Source organism: Lissotriton vulgaris, chromosome 5 (assembly GCF_964263255.1).
Source record: "Lissotriton vulgaris chromosome 5, aLisVul1.2, whole genome shotgun sequence".
In the NCBI taxonomy this organism is placed as follows: Eukaryota; Metazoa; Chordata; class Amphibia; order Caudata; family Salamandridae; genus Lissotriton; species Lissotriton vulgaris.
Window position 1 is genome coordinate 1,588,279,694 of NC_141693.1, and position 22,434 is coordinate 1,588,302,127.

The 22,434-nt window shown below is 45.4% G+C and overlaps 1 protein-coding gene across 3 annotated transcripts in view; it reads right to left on the reverse strand.

Annotated features, from left to right (window-relative positions):
* Positions 1-22,434, reverse strand: part of LOC147716748 (dehydrogenase/reductase SDR family member 4-like) — a 315,514-nt gene that overhangs the window by 194,206 nt on the left and 98,874 nt on the right. For all 3 annotated transcript variants that reach the window (XM_086923689.1, XM_086923690.1, XM_086923691.1), the window contains exons 3-5: positions 9,987-10,164; positions 3,954-4,055; positions 3,076-3,146 (exon numbers count right to left, since the gene is read on the reverse strand). In XM_086923689.1, the coding sequence (XP_086779815.1) occupies positions 3,076-3,146; positions 3,954-4,055; positions 9,987-10,164 (351 nt within the window). The remainder of the gene's footprint in view (positions 1-3,075; positions 3,147-3,953; positions 4,056-9,986; positions 10,165-22,434) is intronic.

Below are 22,434 nucleotides of genomic sequence, written 5' to 3' on the forward strand. Positions count from 1 at the left end.
CGAGCCAAAGCCATAATCTACAATTATTGCATCTGTGCCACTCAATTCACCTCCTCACCAGTAATTTCTTCAAACTTATTGGGCTCAGTATCATGACCTCGCCCAGCACTTAATAAAAAAAATCTACCTTACTATTGACCAGTAGGGCTGTCAGAAGATTTCATGAAACATTTCGATGCCTTCTTCTCAGAACTCATACTCCCATTAAATCACTTCCTAGCTTTTTGGTGATTTTAACATCCAGTTAGAGGATTAATCCTTGATCATGACAGTCATGTGCAGAAGCTTCTCATACTTCAAGGGACACTACTTAGCCAACATGGCATAAAGGTCACACACTGACCACTAACCACAGTCATCATGAAGTCCTCAACTTCACCATTGTTCTCCCATACAAACTTGAGAAGAACTGATACACCATAAAGCCCACTCTCTAACGATCCACAAAGAAAATGGTTAAGCCATTATTAAAATCCACTTCTCCAACATTACCACGGCTGCCCAACCACAGCATCTTCTAGAAGCAGTCATAAATGCCAACATGCCATACAGTGAATAAATGTGCTTCCATACAAAACTGTCACTAGTTGGAGACCCGGAACAGTATGGCACAAATGCCTCAAACTTGCCACCACTATTTGCCTCAGAAACGTTTGCACTACATACAACAAAGCCATGTATAAAGCCAAAAACTGCACCTTCTATGATAGGATGACATAAGCCACTCGCCCAAGAGAACACATTTGAAGAAGTTCAAAAATGTATCTGACCTCAAATCACTGGGACTTTCATTCCACACACCCAGGGGGCTGATGCAACAAACTAGATTCCTTATTCACTGACAAAATGTTAACAAAAATCACAGCCAAAATAACCCTCATAAGGTTTATCGACCTCTAACATGCCCGTCTACATCCACCTCTACCACTGCATTACAGCAACATAATTTGTGCTTCACATTCCATCATTCAAACACCCAGGAAATACTAATCCAACTGCATGACTAAGACACAGCAAGTACGGAGGGGACCCACATCCTTCTTTAATCACTGGCAGATAAGCTGAAACTATTTCACTAGTAGCTTATTTTGGTAACAACTCCTTCAGGAAAGGAGATGTGTTATCCCTTCGGACCCTACTCAATGGTACCTCTCTTCAAGAAAGCGTTTTTGACCCTGCTACTTCCATCCACTACTGTTCCACTGATGGATTCCATTAGATCTCTGAAATATTGGAAAAGGTGGTCGAATTCAGACCCACTTAGGGAAAAATGAACTCCTGTATTCCCACCAATCTGGCACGCAACCCAGACAATTAACCGAATGTGCAATACTCACAGCTTGGGATGATCTCCTAGCAGTCGGTAAACATGTTGCACTGAGCTTGCTGATGCTCCAGCCCCATTCAACACGACTGATCATACAATACTTGTATACAGATTACAATTTTCAGAATTGTCTAGTTTATATCCTTTGAGTTTGATCATAGCCAGAGAAAAAGATTCGGAAATCCCTACTCCCCGAATCAATTGCAGTATCCAACTGGGCTGCCATGTCTTCCTTACTATTTATATTTAGTATATACCTCAAACACCTCGCGGGAATCCCCCACATCAATCACCTGGAGTTTTAAGCCTATGCTAACAACCAAATCTGCAAGAGAGTGTCCAAGCACCTAATATCGTCTGCAGCTGTCCTCGCCTTGTCCTCCTCAGGTCCAACTACTAAACCACCTTCTGGCGCCACTGCGGCCACCTACTTGAAATCCTCTCATATTGGCACAGGGCTGTCCGGTGTCCAAGGGGAGTTGCGGTACTAAAACTACTCAAAACTACATCCATAAATGAAGCCTGAATACTATCCTTCAGTTATAGATGCACTGAATAAGGCCCCACCTCATTGTGGTATTCAGGATCAAGAGACTACAACAACCCCAAACTGGTGGCTCATATTTACATGTGAAAAGTGCTAACCTGTGGAATCCAACTAAAAAGCTTCCACTGGCTCTCACCACATGAAATAATCGATTTCAATATGCTCTGCCATATCTACATTGAAAGATTTGCTCTCACCTTAATCCAAGCCACTTGAAAAAAAAATACATCTGCCATCACACCTCCCACACTTCACGTCTGAAAACATTATTGTCTTGCAAAAATCCAGAAACTAGCAGCTGGGTCAGAAGAGTTGCATTGCTGGTTCCCCACTACTGTAAAAATCTTCCTTTAGAGATTGACGTTGATAATTTTTAGAGCACGGCATTCTCATGGATAGGTTTCCTAGTGCTGGACCAACAACGTTTTAACAAAGGTATGATTATTGATCAAGAAAGGTGAGGCTGGTTGTGAAGATGTATTGTGAATGAATTCCAAATTTGGACTGCAGCCACTGAGAATGCCCTGTCTGTGTCTCAAGGTCCGAGTTTTAGATACCTGGGGGAGGAGGAATTTGAGATTTTGTTTTGTGAGAAACCACTGCCATCTGAATCTTTCCCTTCCTCATGGTATTCAGGCTCAAACTCAAAACTCTTATGAATACCCTCTATGCCACAATAATTTTTTTTTCTTTTTTTGTCCTCATTTGCCCCTCCTCACCCTTTTCTCTTACGATAGCACCCTGGGGTGGTTTCATCTCATATAATAGGACATTTTTTACTCTCTTGATAGGGAGTACACTCCCTTAACCGGCCTACATGAGAGATATTTCCACCGAGATTTCGGAGAGACTTAATCATAGGACTTTCTCACCAGTTTCCCCCATATCCTTCACCCATAACAATTTAAGAAAGGAGTCCAAAATCTGTATTTCTTCTTATGCTGGCCGACAATATCTATGCCACAATAATTGTAACAATGTACGTTTCACTCCTGTACTGTAGTTTACTTCTTTTTCAATGAGCGGTTCTGTCCACATCTGTAAATTTGTTGTATTTTACTAATACATCTATTATGTATATTAAAACATTACTTTTATTCTTTCTACATTTACATATGTAACTGCCCTACTTCCTCTGACACATCTAGCGGCAATTTAGTTGTGCAAATGAACAAACATAAAGAACTTCAATACTTCTCACCCTCGCTTCTGCATGTGAGGAACTGATAGCTTTGTCATCAAGAACATCGACTTCACATTTACGTCAAAAATCTGAAATAATCAAAAGAAAGGGACATTTTTTTACAGGGAACAGAGGGTCTGAAATCTAACAATCCATGGGGTTTGAGACATGCTCATATATTGACCCTAACTTTTTGCGGAGGGGAATTTTGCCGAGGTAAAATAATCCAGATGCAGTCAGAGCCAGTTATTATTCTTCTAGTTGCACCTGTTGACCTGGGTTGGGGATGCTGCTGAACCAACATAGTTAATGACCATCTAGTGCCACGTAGGGAACATAAGGCCTAAAACTCAAGAGGGGACCCACCCAGTAAATTACAGAGTAAAGAGCAAGGGTTTTTACTTCCTTCTAAACTTGAGACGACCTGGTGTGTTGGTGTAGATCAAGCAAAAGATTATTTCAGGCTACAGCCGGGGCCGGACAGGCTACTGAGAGTTTTGGTGTGCTGTCAAGCTGGGGTCTGATTTCGTTGAAGGGGACCATTCGTTTTGCTTTGTTTATTTGGAAGCACACGCAGGTCCCCATCAACTAAATCAGGCCCCACCGCAGTGAAATCAGCCCCGAGCTTGGCAGCACACCAACACGCCCGGTAGCCAGTCCGGCCCTGGCTACAGCACCTTCTTTTATAGGAGGAACAGTGAAGTACTGCTTTTACAGTGCCACCACTTGGCCAGGGCATGACCAGGACATGTGCTGAAGCATCATAGTTTCTCTGGGCTGGATAGCCAAGTACTGGTTTCATAATATTTTCTGCTAACTGGTGTGTAATGGATGACGACCATGTCTGCCCTTGACTTCCTACAATTTATTATCTTCTATAGATGACGCCGCCTTACCTTGTCCCAAATTTCAGCTGTTGAGTCCAAGATATTTCCTACGAATGGATTGACTCCGGCATTGGAAATCATGTAGTCTATTCCGCCTTGCCACTCCAGAGCCTGACAACAAAGACAGCACCAAAATACTAAGACATGCAATCAAGAGTATTCACTTCATGGTTCAAGGTTTTGGTCAGAGCAGTATCAGATGATCAATATTGTCAGTGGAAAACAGTGAGGTGTGATAATTAAAGTACAACTTATAGTATCAATCCCTACCTTATTCAAATCTGACAGATTTCAGCAGGTCAAACCTTCTGAAAATTATTGGGGGAAATGTGTGGTAAAAGATAAAAACATGCGAATTTCGGTGTGATCAATACTGAATCTGCATGTCTCATTTCCAGAGTCCCAATTCAGAATAGGAGGTATTTACAGGACCCAGCAAATACCTCACCCCAGAGGTTTTTCCAGTGTTTTCCAAGCTTTTAAAAATAAGTGGTTAAAGATAGATTAAGAAAGAGAAGAAACACCCAACTGCAGGAAGGGATTAGGCGGAAAGAGATTGGAAAGTTGAGTGGCTTTAGGCAGTGGGACCTGATAGGGATCACTAAAATTGGCTATGTCCTTGAACATGGTGTATTGGCTTCCTTCCCCACACTCCAAGATAGGTATCAACTACATGACACTCAGACATACGCATACCTTCGTTTGCAGCATGCCTGGAGGGTGGAGGGGTTGGCTGGTATTACGCTACCGGAGTATGCCCCGCTAGAAGGTCGTCTCCTCCAAGAGGAAATCTGAGCTAAAGCTATTTCCTTTACCTACAAAACATTACTCAATAACATGCCTGACAGACTGGGCCTGCTTTCTGCACAATGGGAAAGGGCCACTGGTGAGTTGTAAGACATTGATTGGGAGGCCGTCCTCATGCCTCCACGGGAATCGGCAATTAAATTAAGATTACGTCTCATCCAATATAAAATATTACATCACACATATTTCGATAGAGCCAAATTACAAGCAATAGGAAGAGCCGAGAGCCCGGAGTGTCTTCAATGTCCTACTGAGCTGGGGACGTTTATCCATACCCTTTGGGTGTGCACTGAGATACTGGCCTATTGGGGATTGATTGTGGGGGAGCTCAATCATATATTGGAAGTCCAAATGGAATTGGAGCCAAGGTTTCTCCTTTTGGGAATTCCAACAGAGGTAAACATCCCGAGGCGCAAACTTGTTTTAACTAACCTGGGGCTGGTGGCAGCCAAGTGGTATATAGCTAAATACTGGGGGGTCCCAATAATACCTACTATCGACGAATGGCGGGCAAGCCTGGACTTGTACATGGTTGCGGAACGGGTGACATATAAAGCCAGGGGCTGTCCTAAAAAATTCCAGAAAATTTGGGCCCCATGAAATGAATACTATGGCTTGAAGGTGGGGGAAGAAGAGGAGGACAGGACTCCGTCTACCGAAGGATCCGGGACAGAACATTGACCGATGTACTGCTTGTGTCAATTATGTGTAAACCTGTAAACTGTACTACTGCCTCTTACTTTTCTTTGCGTCTGGTCCATTTGTACATATGTGTAGATTTGACCAAAATAGTCACTTTGTTATACGCCCACCCTACATGTCCAATGTGGAATGCTATGCAATGTGTTTTAAGTATTCATGCCTTGTTTCATGTTTTGAGGAGAAACATGGAAGATAGCAGCATAAAGCTGGAGTATGACAGCCTGAAATCAAAAAAGTAAATGGATAAGCGAGAGAGAAAGCTAGGGCAATATTTAGGAGCGGTGAAAGAGCGAGAGAGAGAGGATAGAATGGGCACTAGAACAAGGAGAGACCAGGAAGGATTTTTTTGAGAAAGAAGAGGGGCTGAAAAGTAATAAAGAGAACAGGAATAGGTTTTGAGAAACAAAGTAACATTCAGAATTAAAAGACAGAAGGAGAACAAAGAAGACCGAGAAGACTAATAGTGAATGAGAGATATAGTAACAATAGGTAAAAAAAAAGAAAATTACTAGAATGGAGAAGCAGAGAAGGCAATGGAAATAAAAGATGGGATAATCGAACATTTTGAATTAACAGTGGCATATGCAATATCACATTTATTATCTTCCCCTGGTGCATCCCATTTCTCAAATTCATCTGTAAACAGTATCGATTTGTTCTATTACCCACTGGTGCCTAGATTGCTTAAACATGAGAAGAGTGCTGCTTAAGGGACTGAGCTGCTACTTCATCTATGAATGTAGCACTTTATTGTTACTGCTACCTGTTGATATACTGACATGTTTTGAGTTTCTGAAACTGGGAGTTTCAAATTATGGACAGCAATTCTCAGTAATATATACATTATTGTATGTATTTAATAGAATTTCAGGGCAATGTGTGAAACTTTCGTTTCCATTTTAAGTCAAATTCTATTATTGAAAGACTATTGATGTCCACATACTAGCTTGAACTGCTTTCCCAAATGTACAGAACAACACTGTATCCACGAGTGGACCCTGGGGAAGCACAGTAAGCCAACAAAGGGATATTACCATGATTGCTACTTTCACCATAGATTTCTTTAACAAGAAATGCTATGTTATGTTAAGCAGATTTGTAGAGCGCTCTATCATCTGGGAGGGCATCTTGACACTGACAGGTGTGAGTCTAGCCTAGTGGGACTGATCAAAAAGCCAAGTCTTCAGCTTTTTGTGGAATCCAAGAAGTGAGAAAATGGCTCTTATGTGTAGCATCAGGTCGTTCCATGCTTTACCAGTGATGTAGGAGAAGGCTCGACCACCAGACCTGGCATGGGAGGGATGTGTGCAAGTAGGAGTCTGGGCGAGCTGAGGTGTCTCTAAGTATTTGAAAACAATTGTGTTTGTAGAGGTAGGATGAGCTGGTGTTAGGTAGGAGTTTGAATTGTGTTTGTTTGTGTGAACTTGTAGTGAATAGAGCTCCTTCGTAGTGTGGTGTGATGTGAGTGAGGCGTGGGAGGTTTAGGGTGATTCTGTCTACTGAGTTCTGAATGGTCTTTAGCCTTCTGATAAGTTTTTTGTTGATCCCTGGCATAGAGGGTATTCTTGTAGTCCAGCTTGCTTGTGACCAGGCAGGAGTGGGTGCTGATTGAGGGCCATTTGAAAATCATGGATAGTATGGAACATGAGTTTGTGGGGGCATTCACTTAGGCAGTCACGTTGAGTTTGTTGTCGGTGATGATCGCAAGGCTCTTGGCATGGCTGTTGGTGGTGGGTGTCAGTCTTAGCTCTGCTCATCATCAAGTTGAGTCCCACTGTGAGGTGCTCTTCAGGAAGACCATGATTTTGGTCTTGTTCATGTTCAGATTTAGACAGTTGGTCTCCAGACAGGCACAGATTTTGATCTGGATACTGGGTGTTTTGACTGTGAGGGAAAGAATGAGTTGCATGTCATCTGCGTAGGAGTGTACATTGATGTTGTGAGAGTGAATGATGCTGGCTAGAGCAATCATGTATTTGGGGAAAGGAACAATACATAGCAAACTACTGATAGTTATATCGCCCTCATATTGACCTTTACATTACATACTGTATTGTTAACTCATAATGATTTTCAGAGACAGTGATGTATCAAAATTATTGTTATTTTTATGGAAAAAATTCTTTATCTTTTTTTCAACTCAATTGATTTATAAAAAACACATGTACTTCATATAATTTAACATTCAGTGACATATAATATACATATAGACACAAACTATACAATATCAACAACAGTGCAAACGAAAAAAGGAAAAAAGAAAAAAATTGTGCTATATGATATATTCAGTCGGTGGAAAATAATGAAGAAGGCAATGCGGTAGAATGGAGCAATCATGTATGCATTGAAGAAGGTTGGGCTCAGGGAGGATCCTCGCGGAACGCTGCAGATGAGATAGACGGTGTCCGAGGTGTACAATGCCAGGCTAACTGACTGGGTCAGGTCAGGTGAGAGACTATGTCAAATGCTGCAGCAAGGTCTATGAGGTTGAGGGCAGCTGCATCTTCTCTGTCCAGAGTCATACAGATGTCATCTGTGGCGGCGTTTCCATGCAGTGGTGGATCTGAAACCAGACTGAGTAGTATTGAGGAGCTGGTAGTTGTTGAGGTATTGTGGCGTGTCTGCTGATGATTTGCTTCTAAGACCTTGGCAGAGAACAGAAGTCAGGAGACTGGATTGTAGCTGGCGAGCATTGAAGGGTCAGCAGAAGGTTTCTTCAACAAAGGAAGGACAGTTGCGAGTTTCCAAGCTTCGTGGATGCTCAAGGAAGAGGTGGGGGGTTTCAGAATGGGTATGAGAATGGCACTGATGGGTTGCAGACTGCTGGAGTAAGTGAGGTTGGGGGACAGGTCCGATGGGGCCCCTGAGTGGATGCACTTCATGATGGTGACAGTTTCATCTGGAGTGATAACGAGCCAGGAGGTTAGCATTGATTCTTTGGATAAGATCGGGATATGTTTGGCAAGGTCTGTTGGGTCCAGTAGCACCTTGAAGTTGCTGTAAATGGTAGTGATTTTGTTGCTGAAGAATTTAGAAATATGGTTCAGTGGTCCTTCAAGGGATGATCAAGTTGAAGGCTGCCGTTGGTGAGGTAAAATCTTTCACAATGGTGAAGATTGCTTTACCTCTGTTGATGCTGTTGTAGATGGGGTCCACCAGAGTATCGAATTTGGTTGTCTAGATTATTTGGTGATAGCGTTTTAGGGTGGATTTGAATGTGCCCCTTTTTTCATTGACCTGGCATATTCTTCATTTGCATTCCATTCGTTTGCTGTGGTGTTTTATCAGTGTGAGTTTCTCTGTGTACCAGCAGGCCTGGGGACTGGATCTTCTTGTATTGCTGTGTGTGAGGGGGCCAGGTAGTCGGCACAGGAAGTGATCCAACTGAAATTGTTGATGACTATGGGGAGGCTGTTGCTGTGGTCTTACATTTTTACTTTACATATTGAAAAAAGAGTTGCGTGGATGGGGGGAGGGTTACAGTCTATGCCATATTTAGCTAAACTACTGCAAGACCACCACCACCACAAATTAAGTTTTGTTTTTGTACTCAATACTATTGTAAAAAACTATAAAATTATTATTTCATATAGAGCTCTCAAAATATACTTTAAGCAATGTAATATGTCTATATCAGAAACTGCTGTAGTGTGTATGTTTTTATAACAGGAAGATAGGATCCTGCTTTCTTGTAAGGAATGTGCCAAAAATGTCTACTTATCAGATAATGAAGTGAATTTAATACTAAAAAAAGTAGGAAAACATAAGCTGCAAACCTAGGTGATCTTTTCATTGTTTAAATACCATTTATAAATATGATGATCTTTATGCCTTTCACATTGTCTTGTGGCTGCAAGCATTGTGATATCACAACGCCAACTGAAATAAGTATTTGCAGTAAAGTCGCTATGTAATTTTAAATACAGTAGAGTAGTGATGTCACTACTTACTAGACAGTAATAAGTACATTAGAGGACATTTTTCTCTATAATTATTGTAGGCTTTCATACCAGAATGGCACTTCCATAAGACAAACTTTGCTACTGATAAGTTGTGTTACGGCCCAAGACCTTTTTCAGTGTATGGAAAGTGCACAAACCATCAACACTCCAGGGATCAAGGAAATACAAGTGCGGTTGCTTTGTGTGGGGTTCATGGATCTGGGGGTGTGCAGTCATTTATTTGTAGCATATGATGGGTGGTCTGCAAAATCCCAGCTGAGAACACTAAACATAAGCATTGCGGAGCTACTCTAATGGGCTGTGCCAAAAAAGAGTTTTGTGAACATCTGTCCTATGCCTTCAGAATTGATCTTTGTCTAGATCTTCACATATGGGAATCTAAGGGTACTCATGTTAAGATTAGGCTTAGATCCTTTTAGGGGGCTATAAGGGCTAGGACAATTATAAACGCAAATCACTATGGAATCTTTGTTCCCAGGACTCATGAGAGGGTGGTTTGAGACTTCTACCTAGGTTCACCAAGTATGTAGGGAGGGTTTATATATGCAAGGGCCATGTGGGTATCACTTACTCTGGTTACCAGCCTGTGTTGGTCTTCCTCCTTCCCCACATGGCATACTACTCCCACCACACTCAGGTTCTCAGCCTTCAGCTCCTCCACTGCCCGTTCCACGTTCACCTTCTTACGGCTGCTCACCACCACGTGTGCACCATCCTGTGCTAGCCGCCGGGCAATTTCCAACCCAATCCTGGAAGAGGCCAATTAGGTACTGTTAACTACATGCCTGTTGCAAGGTGGGATATTTGGTATGGCTGGAAGGCCTTACCATGAAATATTCTCAAAATACACAGTTGGATGATCCTTGGAATCAACAACAATAACAATCCTGGTAGTGTGGCAAAGAGCAGTCAGGCATTACTGGAGGAACATGTGATAATCATTTTACAGTACCATTATGGTCTATAAGTAATTGAGACAACTCAAATTAAATACGAAACCAATTTATAAAAATAGTAAGTATTTTTATATAAATATAGACACTAAAACAAACTCTGCCTCATACATACAATCAGAGCTGTGGATTTTTAAACCGTTCAATAATAGATGTACTTTATCTGTCAAACTGGTCCAATTGTAACGAAAGGGGGAAACCCAGGTGACACTTGGTCACTTGCAGGGTGAGTTCAAACGGACCCTCTTGTGGATAAGGTCATGCAGATCCCTAGATTAAGTTTTAACAGTCTTTACTTTGTTACCATGCCCAGGGAGTCCGGCTGCAGAGGTGACTTGGCTGTCCTTGGTACTGAACGGGATCCGAAGGAGGTGTAAAATTTGCAGCCCTTAGGGTTTGGACTTGAGTTTCTGTCCTGGGTGAAACAACTTTATAAACCAAACACAATAAGATGATAGACGGAGAACTGAAACTTTTCAGACACTCACCCCCAGTCACTATTAGATCTGGGTTCAATCCATCATCATTCTACTGCTCACCACAGTTTTAGCACTCTGTCCATCATCTTTTTTTATTTGCTATGTTCTAAGTGGCCAGGGTATGCACAGGCGTCTGTCCCTTGCTCTCTTTGCCACTGGATTCAAGCTAGCCTGACTGATGAATGGTGAAATCCCAACACCAGTCCCAGGATGCTTGTTTCCAGTCCAGGGAAGACCAGGCCTGGCAGTTTGGGCTGGACTGTTCCCATGTGGAACAGGGTCAAGACTGATTTGAATTTGGCTGGGTTCAAACTGAGGTTGCTTAGTGAGTAGAACTACGATAGATTAAAACCAGATCTGTGATTGGGGATGAGTGTCTGAAAACTTTCAGCACTCTTTCCATCATCTTACAGTGTTTGCTATGTTCGCCGTAATTGTCAGGGTATGCCCAGATGTGGGTCCCTTGCTCACTTTTCCACTGGATTCAAGCTAGGAGGAGGTCTTGAGGACAATACGGAGAGTCACACAGGTGTTAGTGGAGTCATCCGTTGAACACTTCTTATTGGGGATGCTTGCGACACCTAAACGTGGCGCCCGAATACACCATAAATTTGAACTTTGAGACTTGTACTGGCCAAACGAAGGGTGACCAGGCACTGGACGCAGCCCGCAGCCCGACACTGTAAATGACTGACGGACTTTCAAGAATAGGGTGTGTCTGAGGAGAGACATTTGCAAGCTGAGCAAATGGATGAGCATGCTGAGCGGAATCTGAAAATATGGGAAGATATGTTGAATGGTCTGTTGGAGATAGATTTGTTGGAGCCTACCCTCTCTCCAGGTTCTGGGGGTCCAGAGCTAGAGACAATCAACATAGTTGTTCTGCTTTCTGGGCCAGATTTAGAACACAGGTGAGTGAGTTCCCTTTTAAGTGTACTGTGAGGTGGTTTCGGTGGGGTGTCGGCTATGTTGGGGCCCTGTGCGTTCACCCCCCTTCCTTGTCGCGGTGGGTTCTCCTTATACTTACTCCCCGCCCCCTCTGTGTTGCCCTCATAGCCTCTACACGCGGTGTCTCGGTGGGTGGACAGGGAGAATGTCCCACATCGTCAACTGCCGCCTTGTTTTGTTATGCTGCTTTTTATTTGATGTTTAATTTACAGGTACATATTGTAATTTTTGCATTATTGTTCAGTACATGCTTTTGATCGCTTAATCATTCTAAGGCTTAGCTAGATGATGGGACTTTGTTGCCCTGTGGCTTAACAATGCCAATATCCACATATGCCTCTTAATTTATCAAATACTAATAAAGACATGTAAAAAAAAACTTGCAGCACCTGACAAAATCACACTTGGAGATGGAGTTCCACTCTACCCTTGGAGAGTAGAGACCTTTCGAGTCCTAGGATCTGGGTTCAACAGCTGGATTTGTTTTACCTTGCTCGGCGGCTCCATGTGCAGAGGCAGCTGGCAGCTGTCCATCACTGGGGTGGTCATGCCAAAGATGCTTTACCACAGACTTAATGGTACGAACTTCAGGATAAAGGAACACAGCTACGGGGTTGTTGCCAATTTCAGTCTCTGTGAGGTGTTCTCGCGCTGAGGATGTCTGCTGACAGGGGATCACCAAGCCTAGGCTACAGCAAATGTGGCATACGGTTACTTGGGTGGCTGGAGGGTGACAGGCTTGAAAACTGGCATAAGCTTGGCTACCACTATGGACTTGCAGGACACTACTTCTCTTTGGGTTCAATCTCGAACGGCCCAGCAGTTTGCAATTCTTGTCATGCAGTATGTCGATTCTCCTGCAACTTGCAGGGGACTGGACCCACCAATCCGTGGTAGTCTGCTTCGGTTTCTGGCATCCACTGGAGTTCCTCTTGCTGGGAGAAATTATCTTTTGCTATCTTTTGCTATGGACACGTCGAACACAGGGTTCCAGTATATGGTCTCTTCAGGGCACTTAAGTGTCCTATCTTTGCGCTGCGGCAGAGTCCAAGGTCCTGTTGTGAGTATACGTCACCTTTCTACCCATAGTACAATAATTAAGGGTCTTCCAACATTGCAGGACTTCTTTGGCTGTACAGACCTCCTAGCCCACCCACAAGGTTTGGCTAGCCTTTTGGAGGTGTATGTCTCATGAGTAACTAATTTTTCCACCTATTTGGTTGGGCAGGACAGGAAGGGCTATGCCCTTGAGTGGGGGACAAGTACACTTGCACCTCAAGGGCGGTGATGCTCTTGAGGCTTATTGCCTTGATTGCTGAAAACACTAGGCATCCTGGGAGGGAGGAGGTGTTAGCTCCTTCCTGCCCAGGCCTTTGTCTCCATCCTGAGGAAGTGCAAGCATATCCCACCACAAGGGTAGGCTCTTTTCTTGGCGGCAATCTCCACTGGGTCACTGTATCCGATGGGGGCACCCCCTCAGGGTGGCAACTCTGTGCATGCCAGCTCACCCTATACACACAACCTTCAGCCCGCATCCAAGTCAACAGCTGTTTCTTAGACAAAATAAACTTGGCACAAGAGACAAGACAAAGCTATCCCCTTTTCCCTTTACTGTATCTGCTAGCCACCAAACCCTTTCTAACTGCAATCAGATCCAACATAAATATAAAAAGATTACCAAGTGGTAATAACACACACAAAATCGATGCATATGCAGACGATGTTCTAATCTTCTCACAAGATGCTGAGACCGCTATTCCTGTAATACTAGTCAAAATTATGTCATACGCGATAGTTTGGGGCTACTCTCTAAACCTTGAGAAAACAGGAGTCTGTCCACTGAACATCCTAACCATGTCCTCCATAATGAACAATACGACATTAAGCTGGCAATTATCCCACATCTAATACCTAGAGATTCAATTGAAAAACAATCTAGAAGACACAAGAAAGTTAGCTGAAGAAAATCTCCTCAAAAAAGTTAAATAACTACTCTCAAAGTGGACGGCTAAATTTATGACATGATGGGGTCAAGCTGAATGTATTAGGATGATGATCGCCCCATAAATCAATCATTTTTTTCACTTCCATGCTATCCCTACAAATATCAGCTAGTTTTTCAATAGCATAGATTCCTTAATATCCGATTTTCTAAGGAAGGGGAAATGAGGCAGAATCTCCCTTAAAAAAACTAAAACTAGACAAACACAATGGCAGCCTAAATATTCCCAATTTTCACAAATATAAACTTCCTTTTATAATCAAACAAGCTACTTGGTGGCACCACCCTCTTGCCGATGACAAACCTCTATGGGTATATATTGAGGAAGGCTTCACAAAACCTTCCTCCCTATTATCAACACTGACTATGAAATCTCTCAATATACAACACTCCCAGACCATAATCAAAGACGACATCTCAGCCCTCAATGCTCAATAAAAAAATTCCCAACAAATTCCAGTAATCGGAATACAATGCCTCTGGAACAAAACTAAAATCAGAATTCAATCAATCAATCAGGAAATTTGTATAGCGTGCTACTCACCTGGAGGGTCTCGAGGCACTTGGGGGGGGGGGGGGTGGGGTCGGGTCCGCTACTGCTCGAACAGCCAGGTCTTGAGTTGCTTCCTGAAGGAGAGGTGGGCTTGGGTAAGACGGAGGTGGATGGGGAGGGAGTTCCAGGTCTTGGCTGCCAGGTAGGAGAAGGGTCTTCCCCCCATGGTGGCTCTTCGGATGCGTGGAACGACGGCGAGGGCGTGGCTGGTCGATCGTAGTTGGCAAGTGGGAGTGTAGAATGTCAGGCGGTTGTTGAGGTACCTGGGGCCTAGGTCGCAGAGGGCTTTGTGTTCGTGGGTGAGGCAACGGAACGTGATTCTTTTGCTGACGGGGAGCCAGTGCAGGTCTTTCAGGTGTCCGGAGATGTGGCTGTGGCGGGGGATGTCCAGGATGAGTCGGGCGGAGGCGTACTGGATGCGTTGGAGTCTTTTCTGCAGTCTGGCTGTGGTTCCGGTGTAGAGGGTGAATCCGTAGTCCAGTCGGCTGGTGACAAGTGCCTGGGTGACCCTGGTTTCGGTGGGGATCCATCGGAAGATCTTTTGGAGCATGCGTAGGATGTTGAAACATGAGGACGAGACGGCGTTGACTTGTCTGGTCATTGACAGGGAGGAGTCCATGATGAAGCCCAGGTTGTGTGTGTGGTCCGTTGGTTTGGGTGCGCTGCCTAGGGCCGGGGGCCACCAGGAGTCGTCCCAGGCAGATGGTGATGATCCAAGGATGAGGACTTCCGTCTTGTCTTAAGTTCAGTTTCAGGCGGCTGTTCTTCATCCACTCGGCTACTTCTTTCATCCCTTCGTGCAGGTTGGTTCTGGCGGTGGCGGGTCGTTGGTGAGGGAGAGGATCAGCTGGGTGTCGTTGGCGTAGGAGATGATGTTGAGGCTGTGTTGGCATGCGATGGCTGCGAGGGGGCTCATGTACATGTTGAAGAGGGTGGGGCTGAGTGATGATCCTTGTGGTACGCCGCAGATGACTTCGGTGGCCTCAGATCTGAGCGGGGGGAGGTGGACTCTCTGGGTTCGTCCGGCGAGGTACGAGATGATCCACTCCAGTGCCTTCTCTTGGCTTCCGACGTTGCTGAGGCGTTGTACTAGGGTGCGGTGGCAGACAGTATCGAACGCTGCGGAGAGGTCCAGGAGGATGAGGGCCGCTGTTTCCCCGTTGTCGAGCAGGGTTCCGATGTCATCGGAGGCTGCGATGAGGGCGGTCTCGGTGCTGTGATTGGCTCGGAAGCCGGACTGTGAGTGGTTGAGGGATCCGTTCGTCTCGAGGAAGGTGGCCTGCTGTCTGTTGACGTTCTGCTCGATGACTTTGGCAGGAAACAGGAGAAGCGAGATGGGGCGGTAGTTCTTGAGGTCGGTGGGGTCAGCTGATGGTTTCTTCTGGAGGGCGCTGAGTTCGGCATGTTTCCAGCGCTCCGGGAAGGTGGCGGTGTTGATGGAGCAGTTGATGATGTCCCGGAGTTGGGGTGCGATGACGAAGTCGGCCTTGTTGAACACGTGGTGAGGGCATGGGTCGGTTGGTGATCCGGAGTGGAGGGTGTTCATCGTGTGGATGGTGTCTTCGGTGTTGACTGGGGTCCAGTCGCGGAGGGTGGTGGTGGGGGGCGTCGGTTCTGTGGTGGGGTGCATGGTCTGTACGTCGAAGCTGTTGTGTATGTCTGCGATCTTGCTGTGGAAGAACGTGGCGAGTGAGTCGCAGAGGTCTTGTGAGGGAGTGACGTCGTTACCAAATTCATACCTCTCCTAACTCCCTCTTGCTTCATTTTATTTCTTCCCTTGCCCTCTCACCTCCCTCGTCTCCCCTTTCTAATTACATTAATTTATTCTGTGGCTATAGTCAACAATGCTGTGCTTTAGTATTTTCTATATCGCACCCATGAGCCTTGCAATGCACCACCCCACGTTACATATGTAGTAAGCATTGTATACTACATGAATGTTATTTCTTTTTCTATACCCTTGAAAACAAATAAAATATTTCTGAAATGAAAAAAATATCACTTGTTCTTAAGAGATAGGACCTGTTTTAGTTGTGTGTGATAAGAGGGAATTAATGGGGCAAGCAAACTACAATTCAATCCTGGTATCAAAGGATTTCAAGCTCCGTGCAGTGATGGCACTGCAGAGGCATGAATATTTTGAGGATTAGTGCATCCAGCTGTGCTTATGACTGATGGATTGTCTTTGGTTTGGAATGGAATTCAAACAGAAATTCCAATACATTCTAAAGGAACTCATTGCTTTTTGTTTCATACCAGACTAAGAATTTAGTTTTTTGACAATCATTAAAATTGAAACCAGTAATTGGAAAGGAGATTATTACATGCAGGATTCACTCAAATGCATGACGTTACAACGCATGCCTTTACAATGCAGTTTTTACTGTGCAACATCCATTACAATGCATACATATACATTACATGCCATTACAACAAAAAATTTTAAACTACATTTACAACGCATTCCATTACATCGCATTATACCTTTACAACGCATACCATTACACCGTATACAATTACATTGCATCAAAGGTAAGTATTGGATAGTGTTGGGGTAAAAATTACTAGTCTAACTCCAGGGTGTGCAACAGTAGGGTAAGTGTTGGATAGTGTAGGGGTAAAAATTACTATTCTAACTCCAGGGGGTGCAACAGTAGGGTAAGTGTTGGATAGTGTAGGGGTAAAAATTACTATTCTAACTCCAGGGGGCACAACAGTAGGGTAAGTGTTGGATAGTGTAGGGGTACTATGCATTGTAATGGTATGCATTGTAATGACATGCGATGCAATGCCTGCGTTGAAGTGACATGCGTTGTAGTGACATGCAATGTAATGACTGCGTTGTAAATGTAGTGCGATGTGAGGACTGCATTGTAAAGGTTGTTTCCCTTCACATCATAAGGGAAACCTGTGTTGGAACCGGAGGTCTCTGGTTGGCACAGGTATGCACTTGTGACAAGCAAGGACCCTCAGCTCCACGTCAGGGCAAGGGAACTACTCCTTCGAATAACCCCTGCTCCCCCTCTAGGTAGTGTGGCGCGAGCAGACAAGGCTAATCCTCAGGGCGATAGCAAGTTAAGCATTTATGATCACACACAATAAACATTGACCCACCACAAATAGACTCCAAAATAATGTTTAGTAAGTTGAGGTCACCAGATTACAATAGGCAAACTTAGTCTTTCAATGTTCGTTGTTTAGCAAGGTACGATGACAGGGAAATAAGAACGTTGCGGACCCTGGATCCGATAGGAACTCGAGACGGAGTTTAAGTGTACCTTGCTGGTGGAAGTCTGAGGCGTTTCAGGCGCGGCTACTTGTGAGGGCGGACCCCGAACGAGGCCGACGGTTCTCCAGAGGATCTCTCCGGCTCAGTCCCCCTCGAGGAGCGAGGTGAAGGAGCTAGACTGTGGAGGGTTGCGGCGATTCGGGATCGAGGCAGCTCACGGGGCGAGGCGCCGTTCAGGCCTGCGGGACGTACTACTTCTTAGCACGCCGGGTCGTACTCATGGATCTGTGAGGGGCGTCGAGTTCTCGGGCAGACAGGTGCAGCACCAGGCTTCCGGTACCACGGTATGGGGAGGCCTTTCTTGAGGTGCGGCACGAGCCTTGGTATGCAGGAGCGCAAAGCAAGACAGTCGGGTACGTTACGACGTACGGACCGTCCTAGGCTATGAAATGCTCTCCGGCTGGAAAAGATGAGAGGCACACAGCGCGCTCTGTAAGCGGCGAGGTGACAGGAGAGCAGGCGGCCCGGCACTGAAGCGGAGAGCGACTCAGGGATGAGCAGGGCTCTCTACGGCGGGGCGACCAAGCTCCGAGCTGTCACGACCTGGGAGAGGCGAAGGCACCCGAGTCACAACTCTGGCGAGGGAATAAGAACTGAGGCCCAACTGCAGACGGGCACAAGCAGACAGAACCCAATGGTCCTGGGGTTCGGTTCAGGGGGCAAGCTCTCGATCAAGCCCTTGGAGATCGTTTCAGGCACAAGTCTACAAAGTCCTTTCTGGTCCTTTCCTCTCCGTTCTCAGCAAGGCACCACTGCAGGCCAGTCCAACAGGATACAGACTGGTTTCCGTCCTTCAGCTTCTCTTGGTCCTTCTAGTCAGGCAGAGGTTCGTCGTGGTCAACACTGGATATGATTTGTAAGGAGCGGAGCTCCTATATTTATACTGCGTTTCTTTTGTCTTTGCAGGCCAGGGGGCCTGAGCCTGGTTCAACCCGGTTCTGAAGTACTTTGTTGACAGGACGCTGTCGTCTCCTTTCAGGGTGCAGGGCAGAGACATCAGACGCTCCACAGGAGGTGGAGCCAGCATTGTGGTGGTGGAGCACAACCCTATTCAGAGTCAAGGACTACTCCGCCCACCCATCTTGGTGTAAGCACCCCATTCACCACCTGGAGCACCCGACTATCCCCGGGAATCTCCCAGCCCTGTCACTCACACAAACCCAGACAGCAGATACACATCCTGGCAGAGGCGGGCTGAACAGTTAGGCGAGCAAAGGCTAACTTTCTAAAAGTAGCATTTGCAAACTCAGGATATTAAAATAAACCTTAATAAGGGAAGTATTTTATTATTCTGAGTTCAGGCATACTAAACTCGACCTGCTACCGTGTTCTCTGAGCCTGCTGGGACTATAGCGTGTAATAGCTCCGACAGCTCATCTGGCCTAAGAGAACAGGTAGCCCTTCAATAGTGACGAACGAGAAAGGGAGGTAATTCACTACTAGGACATGCCACACTCTAGGCTTGTCTTACCTTACGCTTACAATGCACCCTGCCCGTAGGCCTACCATAGGGGTGACTGATATGAAGGGGAGGGAAGGTTCTGGGACTGGCAAGTGTGGGCACTTGCGTATTCAGCGTGACAGTACGAGACTGTACGCGGGGTCAGCAATGGCGGACCCGAGACATATCTTACGAGGCCGCTTCTGTGGGTGGCGCAACCGGCGCTGCAGGCCCACTAGCAGCATTTGTATCTACAAGCCCCGGCACGCCTCGTGCACTTTACTGGGGACTGACAGTAAACCAAATAATCCAATCGTGGAAATCAATTACACATACACTTTACATTGGGAGCACTTGCACTGCGGCACGGATCGGCCGGGGCGCAGTGCCCTGAGCATCGAACACCAGCAAAACATCTGAGGCAGAGCAGCAAAAAGTGGAAGGGAAACTCACGCCAAGGTGCCAGGTCTAACATTCTGCCACAGAAAATTGTTTTTTTTTTATCTTCTCGATACTTAGAAGAGTAAATGATGCTTCTTTTTTAGCCATTGTTCGGGTCGAGCCTGCGATGGCATAAAGTTGCACTCATCTTTACTGCCTTGTAACAGGTCACTGCGGAGCCGGGACCAAGCACTGATTGATTCAACTTAATCAGTGCCTGTCCACTTCTACTGACATGATTGAGGCACTATTTTGTTCTTTTTAACTTGTTGTGCCCTGCGAAAGTGTGTGACTGGCAAAAACATGGCCAGCAAGGAAACAAAATTGTTTTATTTTCTATAGCTAACTTTCTTTTATTTTGCCAATTATTTTGCCAGTTCTTGTTTTCTCACTTTGCCCTTATATTTTGTTTTTGCTTGTGGGTGCTGTTGTCAAAAGATGACAATTATCTTGTTTAAATATTGCAAAGCAACTTTGTTTCTTTTTTCTTTGTAATTTTTTTAATTATGCAGTGCAGTACACCCCAATCCACCCTGCTCCAATACAATCCGGCCCACTCCAATCCATGCAAATCCACTCCCTCACAATTTACTCAATCCACCCCGGACCAATACAGTGGCCCCACTCACCCCAATCCACCACACTTCAATCCTCTCAACCCATCCACTCTAATTTGCCCCATTCCAGTCCAAAATATTCTGCCCCAATCCAAAAACAATCTGCCCTACTCCCATCCAGCAACCCAAAACAATTAGCCCCACTTCATTCCAAAACAATCTTCCCCACTTCAATCTGCCCCAAAAGTTTTTTATTAGAAGTCAGAAGAATGAAGAAAGGGAACAGAGAGAACCGCCAACCAGTCCAGGTAGAAAAACAAGGCGAGGAAAAAGAGGGGGGAAGAGAAGTAGAGCGTGCTGGAGTGAGGACCAGATCATGGAATGTGAAGAAATAAATAATGTATCTGTCATGAACTTAACTGATGCCAACCTTACTGAAGATATGTTGTCTGTACTTTCTAGGGGTATGAGCTTCTGCCCTAATAGCATTGGAGACATTTGTGAAATCAGAGTTGATCTTTTCAAATTTACTAGATGCATCAAATTGAAAAAACATTTTGAATTGAATAACTCTATGAATAAAAATAATCGGCAAAATCTTGGTCTGTTGGTATCCAATGAACAATCTATACAAGATGTAGTAGATACTAGGCTTTTACTGTCTTTAACAGATTGTGAAGATGAGGTTATTACGTCTGACATGATTATGAGAGACAAACATCAATATGGATTACAGTATCTCTAGTAATCTTAAGGATAAATCCAAGTGGACTCTTACACTAACTGCAGGAAACAACATAGACCTATTTCACAAACTTGTAACCTCAGATCTAGACAAACATGAAAGTAGAAACACAGCATCCCGAATGCAAAGAGATAACCTTACACACAATGAAAGAACTGCACTCAAAAAATTAAGTAATCATAGTGAGCTTTCAATTCGGGAGGCTGACAGAAGAGGAAATATGGTGATCATGGGCAGCTCTGACTAGGACCATGAGATTATGACACAACTGAATGATGTGGATTGCTATGAATCACGGCAAGGCAATCCCATCTGGACACAGACAGACTACATAAACATTCAACTGAGACGGTGGCATGGACAGGGGTTACTGGACGACAACGAACTGACCTTTCTGAAGGTCGATCGACCTAGATATCCGTGTATTTACACAGTACCAAAAGTACACAAAACTCTTCCATTCCCTTCAGGTAGGCCCATCATATCTGGAATTGGTGGGCCTACAGAAAGGATATCTGAATATGTAGGTATCTTCCTAAAACCGCTTGTGACCAACTTACAATCATACATCAGAGACACCAAGCATGTCTTGGGTGCTCTGGCTGACCTAAGCTGGGAAGACAATATGACGATGGTTACCGGAAATACGAGGGAACTGTCCGGATAGTCCCAACAGTGCCGGGCAACACTGAATGTGCGTTCTGGGTGCATACTGAAGCAGCGGTGCGGTGCCCCCCGGACGCCGGCGGCCGCCATTTTATGCGGCGAGCTTGGGAGCCAAGGAGCGGACTGGAGATCTGGGACTCTGTGGACGGAGCAGTCCCTAGTTCAGTTACAAGACGCAATCCAAGGGCGCTGCAGGTGTGCTGCCAGGGACCATTGCTTAATGCCGGGACGCCCTACCTACTAATACTAAACACAAGAGAACCCGAGGTGGCCACAAGACGGGAGCAGGGACTACGCACATAGCCCTGACGGAGTGTGACAACGCGGAATTCCCAGACATACAGAGGAGGGTCCCGACTGTCACACCGGAGTGGGACGCAATATGGTACGGAACAAAAACCGTCTGCCGGACCCAACGGCGCACGCCACGCTGCGATCAGCTAGCTCTGAAGATCTGCTGGCATCTTTTAATAACGAAATAATCCTGCCAACGGGCATGGAATCCCAGGAGACAAAGTTGGACTTGATCTTGACTGAAATCAGGGCCTCACGAGAAGCACTGGAAGCTCGAATGGACGCGATGTCTACCCAGCTGTCACTTCTGAAAGCGGATCACAAAAAAGTAGCAGAAAAGGTCACTGAACATAAGTTAGCGCTGGGCGACCTAATCCCACAGTCGACAGAACACTCTTCGAAGCTAGAGGATATGGAACGGCAGATTAAAGGATTACGTGATAGAGTGCATGACGTGGAGGGGCGCTCACGTCGCAACAATGTACGAATCCTAGGGATTCCGGAACGAAGCGAGCGGACCAACCCGACGCAGTTTGTGGAGGACTGGCTGAGGACAATCGTGGCACCTGAGGAACTAACCCCGCTGTTTAGTGTGGGGAGAGCGCACCGAATGCCCTCGCGACCGCCCAAGCCGGGGGCTCCTCCGCGTCC